At 53.1% G+C, this 10508-nt stretch overlaps 1 protein-coding gene across 1 annotated transcript; it reads left to right on the top strand.

Annotated features, from left to right (window-relative positions):
* The first annotated feature begins 3191 nt into the window (after positions 1-3191).
* CHAC1 (ChaC glutathione specific gamma-glutamylcyclotransferase 1) lies at positions 3192-5536 on the top strand. Its single transcript, XM_054565133.1, has 3 exons — positions 3192-3595; positions 3988-4023; positions 4421-5536. The coding sequence occupies exons 1-3, from the start codon at positions 3314-3316 to the stop codon at positions 4820-4822; spliced, it is 720 nt and encodes a 239-aa protein (XP_054421108.1). The 5' UTR covers positions 3192-3313; the 3' UTR covers positions 4823-5536.
* The last annotated feature ends 4972 nt before the right edge of the window (positions 5537-10508 follow it).

The following is a 10508-nucleotide window of genomic DNA, read 5'->3' as shown; positions in this document are numbered from 1 at the left end:
GGGTTGTGGAAGGACAGCGGAAGGAGCGCCTCGCTGCCTGGGGTAGGAGCTCACCAAAGGAGTTATTAAAGCCTGGGGCTTCGGTGCCCGTGCGAGGAGAGCTCGGAATGGGCATCTTGAATACGTTCCCCCCCCCCCGTGGGGTGATTCTGTTATGCCATCTGCCCCTTAACTACCAGAAGACCACTAATTAGGCTTTTTTAAAAGGAACTTTTTATTATTAAGAAGTACACTTCGTAAACCTTGGAAAATAGAGAAAAGAATCCCCCATAATCTCAATACCGCAACACATTTATCATCAGCAATATGGTGAACCCCCATTTTTCCTCATGTATTTTATTTTTGTTGTTTTAATCATAATGGATGTGATAGGCATATTTTGCATTTTTGTCTGACTGTGCAATCATAGGTATTATTAGTATGTTGTTTTCATAATGGATTTTTAACTTTTTTTTCCTGAATTGCAGTGGTTTTTATTCTCTTTTAAAAAATCCCAGACACTCTGAACTGGTATAAAAAGGAAAGTACAAATCTAATTTCATATAGTCCTTCTACTTAGACATAATCACTGACTATGTTTATGTGTCCTTCCAGAGTTTTTTTCTAAGCAAAGGAACACAGACTTTTTTAAATTTAAAGTGTTATATCAGGTTATTTTATAATCTTTTTCACTTAGCTGTACATTATAGACAAATAATTGTTTCTAATGATTGCATGATTTAATTTGATGTTTATATCAAATTTACATAACTAACCACCTATTATTGGATATTTGTTTTCTTTGTGTGTGTGTCTGTGTTTGTATATTTCTCTATCATGTGGATTGATCATAATTTACTTAAAGGTTCATCTATTTTTGGATATTTAAGTAGTTTTTCTTTAGTTTCTGCTATAATAAATAATGATGCATTGAAAAATCTTCGGGCATATGGCTCTCCCCATATTTTGAATAATTTCCTGGAGTGGAAGTATTGGGTCAAAGGGCAGGGACATTTTATGATTCTTGATTTGTATCACCAAGCTGCGTTTTCAAAGCGTTGTTTGTGCCAATTCAGATACTTCCAGCAATGTGCTGGCATCATTTTCTGGCCTCCCACCCCACTACCCAAAGGTAGTGGATGGAGGCAGGGATATTCTCCGTAAGAAGCTAGCAGCAAAGGACGTGTCATGTGGACTAAAGGGGACAGGATAGAGAGCAGAGGAGAAGAAGAGAGACAACATGGGGAGTGGAGGGAGAAAGGAATGACCAGAAAAAAACATGTTGCCTGTAATTTTTTCTAGTTGGAAAAGTAATTCATGCTCCTTGTAAAAAACCCAACTTTTCCATAAATGTTTACATTTAACATAGGTCTCCTACCCCCAGGCCACAGACCAGTGCTGGTCCAGGCACTGTTAGGAACCAGTCACACAGCAGGAGGTGAGTGTGAATGTAATGTGCTTGAATCATCCTGAAACCATCCCCCCCACCCCAATCCTGGGAAGAACGGTCTTCCATGAAACCAGTCCCTGGCACCAAAAAGTTGGGGACTGCAGCATTTAATATTGAAAGTCCTCCTCTGATGACAAGCTCTGCTAACAGTTTAGGTATATTCTTGCAGATGATGATGATGATTTTTACCACAATTAATGTACAACTTGTTTTGTTTTAAAAGAACTAGCTTTGTCTTGGCCGGTAGGTTAGTTAGTTAGCTAAGAATGTCAACCCAATACACCAAGGTGGCGGGTTTGATTCCTCAAGGATGAAGGTTTGATTCCTGGTCAGAGCACATACAAGAATCAACCAATGAATGCATTATTAAATGGATCAACAGGTTGATGTCTCTGTCTTTCTTTCAAATCAATTTTTAAAAAAAGGAAAAGAAAAAAGAACTAGCTTATACTATATACACCATAGTGCAACATTCCTACTGGAGAATATATATCTTAGACACTTTTGGAATGATTGCTTTAAGTGTGCAGATAATTTCTCATTTAAATATCTGATTGGAATAGAATGAGAAGCAATATTGTCCATTTCCCTTGCCAGAGGGCTCACCTCAAACTGTCAGCACCCCTCTGTGAGGGATAGGCCTTCTACTGTCGCTTTTTCCCTTTTCCAGACAGAGGTATCCCTAGGGGACAGTCCCTTGCTGATACTTAGAGGGTCAACCCCAAAAGGCCTGAGGACCCTTTCGGTCATTTGGGAGGCCAGTAACCAAGGGAGAAGGCCAGTAGCTGCTCACAGCCTTCTGGGGGTCTCAATTTGGGCCCTCCTTGTCATGGCGCCAGCAATCTTGTTGCCTAAGGATTCGTCAAACCATTGTCGCAAAAGTCTCACGTCCTGGCAGAACTAAACTTGCCGCGTTAGGGCAGGACTGGCCTGGCTTTCCTGCCTTTATGGCCTCTCTCCGTGGCCAACAATGCCAAAGTGATCATGGCAGTTTCAAGAGCCCTGACTGACTCTTCCTCAGCCTACCGGGGCTCAGAGGGGTCCCACTCCTGGCTTGCCGCGTAGCCCTCACGCGTAGGCCCCGCAGCCTTCGGGTGCCAGGCCTGATTCAGCCTCTGCAGAACCCCTTGTCGGCCCCGTGACTCAGTTTCTACATTTACTCACGTGGGCCTACGGCGTGAAACACCTGTGCGGAATGCGGAGGGTGCCCCCGACCGTTTCTCCAGAGTGAGTGCTCCCAGGCGGAGTCCCAGAGACGGGCATTGACGCCGCCCGGAGTGCTCCTTATAGCCGTGCCCTATACTGACCCTGGTGAGTCCGTGCTGTCTTGGGGGGCAGTGCTCGGTCAGGTGCACCTGCAGGACTGCTGGGTACACGCCGCCTGGGACCCGCCCGCTGAGGATCTTGAAAGGCCCAGGTCATGGAGAGGCAGCCGGGGAGACGACCGGTGCCCACGTCCGTGCCCACTGCCCGCCGCCTGACGCAATCCGAGGCGCCCTTGCTGCATGCCAGCGCTGGGGAAACTTCCCCTGCGGTTGCATCACTTCTGACAGTGCTACAGAGGTGGAGCTGAACCAATCATCGGGCTCAACGGGCCGGGGGCAGGCCGCTCAGTTGCCCACTCACAGGGTGGAGCGGTTAACCGAACAGCAAAATCCAAAGGTAATTGGTCAAAAGGGAATTTGCCCCGCCCCAATCACCACGACAGCTGGCCGCGGTGGGCGGTGCCTGCCAGTCGGAGGGTTTAAAAGGGGCCTTGGCAAGGGCAGCGCAGCTGGAGCGTCTAAGCGGTGCCAGGCCAGGTGTGCGCGTCCGTCGGTCTTTCCGTGCCCGCGCCGGAGACCTGTCCGGGAAGCCGCCGGGCCCGTCCCTGTGCCCGGCACCATGAAGCAGGAGTCCGTAACTCAGAACATCTCGCCGCCCGCCTCACCTCCCGCCTCGCCTCCCGCCTCGCCTCCCCCTTCGCCTCCCCCCTCGCTTTCCCCCTCGCCTCCCGCGCAGCGCCCCCGGGACGACCGCCACCCGCAAGCGCTGTGGATTTTCGGGTATGGCTCCCTGGTGTGGAGGCCCGACTTCGCCTATAGCGACAGCCGTGTGGGCTTCGTGCGTGGCTACAGTCGCCGATTTTGGCAAGGAGACACCTTCCATCGGGGCAGCGACAAGATGGTGAGCATCCGACCATGACCCGGGTAATAAGGATGGGGGTAGTGGCAGGATAGTCCAGGGCTCTCTGAGCAGAATGTGACTCCTTGCTGATGGGGGAAATAGGTAAACCAGTGCCTGGGGTTTGTGGCTTAAATTTGTGTACGCAGTGGATTGCTGTGTGATGGCTGGAATCGGTGATCCTGTGGATAACTGTGTGGATGTATACTTCCGATTATCAATCTGGGCTACTGCCATGTGTCTATTTCTCCTGCATCCAAGCATCACTCCCTCCGCTCTCCCCTGGATGAGCGAGCTCTCTGAGGCCTCTGCGGGCAGGGTTGATGAGTCCTCTGGCAGTGATAGCAGAGCTGGTTTCTAATTTGGCTTTTTCAAAATCTTTCTTCCCTTCCTAGCCTGGCCGTGTGGTGACCCTTCTTGAAGATCATGAGGTAAGTGCCTGAATGAATGAAGAGAGGGATCCCAGGGGCCAAGAGTGGGGGGTGCCAGGCCCTTGGCTGCAGATTAAATTAGATGTCCCTCTGGGCAGAGGAAAGGGTAGTCTAGCTCAGTGCTTCTCACAAGAGCTTCCTGAGGATCTTATTAAAGCCTGAAACTCACATTCCTGATAAACTTACAGGTGATGCTACTGGTTATTAGACCACACTCTGAGTAGTAATCCTGTTCACCCTGGGGCTAGATCACCTTGTTAAGAAAGGGAGGTGGAGGGTTTGCTAGTTGATGGCTCATCAGCCTTCCTTCCACCTCCCTTATGCAGCAGAGTCCCGGGGTTGGTGTGACCAGCAAGGAGCTGTTGTGACTGAAGCCTGTGCCCATGTTTCCTCCTAGGGCTGCACGTGGGGTGTGGCATACCAGGTGCGAGATGAACAGGTGAACGAGGCTCTGAAGTACCTGAACGTGCGGGAAGCAGTGCTCGGTGGCTATGATACCAAGGAGGTCACCTTCTATCCGCAAGATACCCCTGACGAACCACTAAAGGCCTTGGCCTACGTGGCCACCCCACAGAACCCTGGTTACTTGGGGCCTGCTCCTGAGGAGGCCATTGCTACGCAGATCCTATCCTGCCGCGGCTTCTCCGGACACAATCTCGAGTACTTGCTGCGCCTGGCAGACTTCATGCAGCTCTGTGGGCCCCAGGCGCAGGACGAGCACCTGGCAGCCATTGTGGATGCTGTGGGCACCATGCTGCCCTGCTTCTGCCCCACAGAGCAGGCTTTGGCACTGGTCTGAGGGGCTGAGCCCCTGCAGGGAGCGCCTACGTGGACACAGGGGCTAGACCCCCACTCCTGTGCATATGGACAGACTTGATACAGCTGGAGCCCACTACGAGGACTCAGTGGGCAATGGGGACTCCTCTCCCTAAGCCCCCTGCCTGCCCATCAGTCTCCAGCTCTCTCCTCAATGACACTGACCTACTACTTGAAATTATTTATTGCACCATGTTGGTGTGGTGGGCAGGGTGGGGGACCTGCCCTGGACACATGGGCCCTGCTGAGCGGTGTCCCACCACAGGTGCCTGGTGCCTGACCATATATCCCTCCGTGTTGCTGCTAACCCCACACCACCCAGGCCTCTGCCTCCCCAGGGAGTCTCCAAGAGCCTTGACCCTCTAACCTCCTAGTCCCAGAAATACCGCCTTGGAAAGGTCTCAGCCTGCTGGTGAGGGACAGGAGGGAGTGAGGAAAGGGGGCCCTATAGGACCTGAGGCCCTTGTCAGCCCTTCTCATCCCCAAGGGCAAAGCTGGATCTGGAGCCCAGGTATAGCCACTGAGGCTGGGCCTGGGACTCTGACCCATTTGGCTTTGTTTTTCTGTCCTTATGTCTGTCTGTGTCAATCCTATCTGTCTGTTTGTTTACTTCTGTGAAATTCATCACTATAAACCCTGGCACCATCCCAGTCTGTCCCATACTATCACCCATAAACTGATTTCTTATTATCTGTGCTATGTTGGAATGTGATTCTTTCTTCAGACAGGGGGTCAGGGAAAGTGAGGTGGTGAAGCCCTGGAAGCCTCATAAGAGGGGAAAGGGCTTTCTTTTTGTCTCCGTCTCTCTCTCCCAGGGAGCAGGCAGCTCAATAGGCAGGACTGCTGGGTTACATCCCTCCCAGGGGCACCGTCTACATCTTAGTGCATACAAAGGACACCACTGAGTCATGTAGAATTCAGCTTGTGTGGCTGTGTTGGGCAGCTCTGTGAGCGGTGTTCTTGCCACTGAACTGGTATCCAGCTGTGCCTCTGCCCCAAGGAGGCTGGCAGACTTGGAGCTCAGACCAGGTCGCTCTCTCTCGGGCCAGCTGCTGCCTCTTCCTGATAGTGAGGCTCGACATCTGGCTTCCAGCTAGAGGAGCATATGGGTTAGGGTAGGGTCCTGACAACTCTTGGCATAAGGCTGACAGTGAAGACCTACAGCCTGGAGGACCTGGTGGCCCTTTGACTTCTCAAATCCAGGTGCTCACTCTTGCCCCCTCTGGGGTGTGGGCTGCAGCTTTTATCCTGCCCTGACCTGAAAGGACTCTCCCACAGCAGAGTGAGTGGCTAGTTCACCGCGCCTGCCCCGGCTACTCCTCCCCACCCTGAGCCCCTGGCACAGGTCCTTGGCCCCAGGATCTCAGCCTGACCCTGAGCTCTGCCACTGCTAATGGCCCCTCAGTGGACTCAGCCTTTGCTCGAGGACCTGCAGTGGGGGTGTGGGGCCCAGGTGAGAGGCCTTAACAGCAGAAGGGCCTGTCTCCAACCCAGCCTCTTCCCTTACTGGCTTAGTGACTCCAGAAAAGTATTCAGCCCTCTGAGCATTAGTTTACACTGGGGTGCTGTGTGGCATGTGTTGCTGCTGCTCTTGTTGTGGCTGGTGTCCTGGAATGGTCTGGGTGTCCCCAGGAGGGTCAGTTCCAGCTACGTTGGGCCGTGTTGTGCCTTGGGAGTGTGCCCATGTGTTGGCAGCCTCATGCCTTGGCCACTGATGGGAGTTCAGTCAGGGCAACACAACAGGAGGAGGTGGGGGGCGGCAAGGAGCCCTGGTGGCCGCCTCGTGGCCCTCCTGTGTGCTCAGAGCTCAGCCCTGCTCTATACCAAATGGGTGTGGGGAGGGCTGCTTGCCTGCTGTACATGGATTCGAATTCTGCAACCCATTCATTTAGCAAGTATTTACTAAGCTGCTATAGACCAGGCACTGATCTGGGCACTGGGGATACAGCAGGGAAGAAGTCCCCCTCCTCAAGGAGCTCAGAGCCTGGAAACTCTGAATGGTGACTGTTCAGCATGAAATGGGCGGCGATGGGAGGAGAATAAGGCACTCAGCTTAGAAAGGGCCCCTGGCCCAGAGGCGTGGTCAGGGAAGACTCTCTCAGGGAGGGAGCCATAGGCCTGAGCCCTGAGCCTGAGAATGGGTCTTCGGTGAACAGAGGCAGGGTACAGGCTTGTGCTAGAGAGAGAAAGCAGGGTCAGAGCAGCTGGGACAGAGTGGCGAGAACGTGGGGGTGGGCAGGTGGCAGGACTGCACCCCGTACCCTGCCGGCCAGCCCCGCGAGCAGGGCTGCGGAGGCGGCGTTCCTCCTGAGTCGCAGGGACCGCCTGTGGATTCTGTGAAGGGAAGACTCTGCTTTAGAAGGACTGGCTGCTGTATCAGGTCGGAGGAGGAAGGCCAAAGGGAGGCCAGGGAGAGGCGAAGGTGGCCTGAGCTGAGGCGTGGCCATGGGCACAGACTGGAGGGTGGGTCTGCGAGAGCAGGTTAAAGGATGAAGTCGGCAGGAGTCGGTGTGGCTGGTGGTGAGGAGAGGGAGGGAGGGAAGAGAGGCCCGGCGTTCAGAGTCCGAAAGGCTGAGTGCGGATTTGCCCCGGATTAGAGTGGTTGAGTCGGCAGAGCTGGTGTGGGGCAGCATCATCCACATGGGTGTTTAGGAGGCAGCTGAATATGTGGGTCTAGGACTCCGGAGAGAAAGCGGGGCTGGGGTTAGAGATTTGGAGCCACACACATTGAGATTGTGCTTGTAGCCCTGGGAGTGGAGAGAAAAGAGAACTGGGCCCGCTCAGCCCTGAGGCCCCCCGCCCTGGTGACCTGAGCGAAGCAAGAACAGCTGAGGACAAGCGGATGGGAAGAGGGAGGAGAACCGGGAGGGCCAGGGGCATGCTGCCCAGATGCCGAGGACAATAAGGACAGGAGAGTCCCGTGGGTGAAATGCTGGGGATCCTCAGTAGCCTCAGTGACAGCAATTTCAGAAAGAGTGGAGAAACGCCAAAGCAGGGCTGAGGGGCCAGTGGGAGAGGGCGTGGATGGCTCTCAAGAAATTTGGATGTTAATAGAAGACAGGAGCTGAGGGGTCATGGAGGGTGTGAGAAGGGCACAGGGGTCTCAGGACCCCTTTACAAATTAATTATTAAGGACCCCAGAGCTTTTGTTTATGGGGGATATAGCTATTGACAACACAGTGTATTAGAAATTAAGAAGTTTAAAATACATTTATTAAAGTAAACATAAAAATAATAAATCCCTGCCCTGACCCATGTGGCTCCGTTAGCTGGGCACCGGTTGGCAAAGCGAAGGGCTGCTGGTTCGATTCCCGGTCAGGGCATATGCCTGGTTTTGAGTTCACTCCCCCGTCAGGGTGTGCGTTAGAGGCAACTGACCGATATTTCTCTCTCACGTTGATGTTTCTCTCCCTCTTTCTCCCTTCCTTCCCCCTCCCTAAAAAATAAATAAATAAAATATTAAAAAAAAAGAAATCCATTACACATTAACATATTAAAAAAATGATTCTATTTTCCAAAACAAACAAATTCGGTGACAAGACTGGCATTGTTATATATTTTTGATGTCTGACATTAAAAATGTGGAACCAGCTGGAGTCTTATCTCTTCTGCATTTAATTTTGCAAATCCGCATATACAGCCCTGGAAAACTCCACTGTACACTCATGGGAAAATGACAGTAAACAGGCAAGTAACCTCTTAGTATTATTACAAAAATAGTTTTGATCTTGCAGACCCCCTGAAAGGATTTTGGGGACCCTCAGGGGTTCCTGGGCCACTTTTGAGGACTGCTGGTGTAGGACCATTAAAAAAAAAATTTTTGGTTTCTTTTCTATTTTACTTGGAGGAGATCAAGCAGGGTGACAGGTAGATGGCCAGCCCCGGGCACAGCTAAATTAAGAAGTTTCAGAGTTAGCAGAGACCTCAGAAATCATCCCGTCCATCCCTTCAGGGCATCCTTTTGAAAAACCTGGAGTGTGAATAGGAAATATCAGCCAATTCAATCCCTGTTTACTGAGTTCACAAAGGCCACAGTGCCCTGGACCTCCCGCTACGGAAGGCTGCCAAACACAGAATCTCCTCACACCTGACCTGGGATCAGGCTGCCCCAGGATCTCAGGGGATGGGGCGGAGAGGCCAGGTGTGGTGGGGCCTTAAGGAAGCCTCGGGAGTCCACCGGGTGGAGGGGGCACTCCAGGCGCCTGCAGAGGGCTCCTGCAAAGGAGGGAGCTGCACAGAGTCTGGCAAGTAGCTGTGCAAACAGAGCCTTGGGGTTTTGGGGACCAGGCCAAAAGCTACTTTGGAGTCAGTTTGAGGAGGAAGTTGCAGACTTTATCTTGTAGGGAAGTTGAGCTCTGAGGCGATGTTTCTGTTTTTTCTTGTGTTTTTCCTCCCACAGGGGGGTCTTTGTTTGTTTTTGTTCTTTTGTTTTGTCTGCTGGTTAAGCAGAAGTCCTGTTCAGGCTTAGGTTTAAGGGGGCTCGTGGCAGAGGGAAGGTGGCTGGGGGCTGAGGGGTCGGGCAGGCAGGCGCCTGGAGTAACACTCCAGCAGGTGCTGGGGAGGGCTGAGCTAAACCAGGACCCTGGAATGTGGGGACAGCTCCTGGCCGCCCATGGGAAACAGGGGACAAGCAAGAGGGAGAAGACTGAGGATCCCCAGTTTTGCTGAGAGGGGGCATGGACAATGCAGGGGGCTGTGGGTGAACACTCGGGCCTCCACGTACCCTTCTAAGGCTGGCAGGCTCCTAAGGGTTCTCCAGGTTGCCTGCCATGGTCCCCAGCAAGGACCATATACATCCCTCTGGGGGCTGTCATTGCCCTGAAGACAGTGGGCGCAGCCAGGTCAGTCATTAGAGAAGCAGAGGGTGTGGGGACCTCACACATCTGAGATGGACCTCAAATGAAGGAGACCTGCTCTTTCTCCAGGCCTGGCTCTGAAGATGGTCGGGTGCTCCAGGCTGTGAGTCCAACCTCAGTGCCTAGGGACAGGTTAGGGGAGGCCCAGAGACAGGGAGAGCATCCCTGTGGGCCACGGGCAGAGCACAGGGTCAGCCTCCCACCCCGTGGCTAGCGTGACCACATGTCCCAGTGTGCGCAGGACAGGCCTAGTTTACTCCCGTTGTCCTGGAGTGATTCTTTCATTCTCAAAAGCATGCAGGTTTGGACATCAATTGCATGGCAGCTATGGAAAGCGGGGCCAAGCGAGGTTGCTCTATGAGGCGGCTGTCAGAAGGAGTCAACCAACGCCGCTGACCAGTCTCGTCCTCTGTTCTCCTCGCTCTGTTTCTGGACCCTCACCCCCAGCCCAGCGGCCCAGGGAGGTCACTCTCCTCTGCCCTTCCCTGGTTGCCCTGGAAGAGTCCCCACAGGCCCGCCCTTCCTAGTTCAGGCCTGGCCCTGCCTTCACCCCTACCCAGGGCATTTCCTTGGGCATGAAGGAAAAGGGGCACGCCCTGAGGGCTCAGCCGCAGAGCTGCTCTCTGGTCACTGGCTCTTCCCCTCCAGAAGGAAGTGGGCACCATCTGTACCCACTCCTCTCCCCCTGTGTCTGTCCTCCCTTTTTAGTCGGGGCCCCCACCACACACTCACCCGCTGCTGGCGCTTCAGCCCCCTCCTTGGCCCTGTCCTGGATCCTGCTCCTTGCCCTGGGCCCTCCCTGGACCCACTGAC

This window comes from Pteronotus mesoamericanus, unplaced genomic scaffold (genome assembly GCF_021234165.1).
Source record: "Pteronotus mesoamericanus isolate MK-2021 breed Mesoamerican mustached bat unplaced genomic scaffold, CSHL_Meso_final contig_164, whole genome shotgun sequence".
In the NCBI taxonomy this organism is placed as follows: domain Eukaryota; kingdom Metazoa; phylum Chordata; class Mammalia; order Chiroptera; family Mormoopidae; genus Pteronotus; species Pteronotus mesoamericanus.
Note: the sequence above shows the minus strand (reverse complement) of the source record. Positions and strands in the feature narration are given on the sequence as shown.

What these genes read in the sequence shown, in the direction of transcription:
- CHAC1 (XM_054565133.1), top strand. Translation starts at nt 3,314, where the DNA reads ATGAAGCAGGAGTCCGTAACTCAGAACATCTCGCCGCCCGCCTCACCT. An exon ending in ATCGGGGCAGCGACAAGATG is followed by an intron (nt 3,596 to 3,987) that starts GTGAGCATCCGA and finishes TTCCCTTCCTAG; the next exon opens with CCTGGCCGTGTGGTGACCCT. An exon ending in CCCTTCTTGAAGATCATGAG is followed by an intron (nt 4,024 to 4,420) that starts GTAAGTGCCTGA and finishes GTTTCCTCCTAG; the next exon opens with GGCTGCACGTGGGGTGTGGC.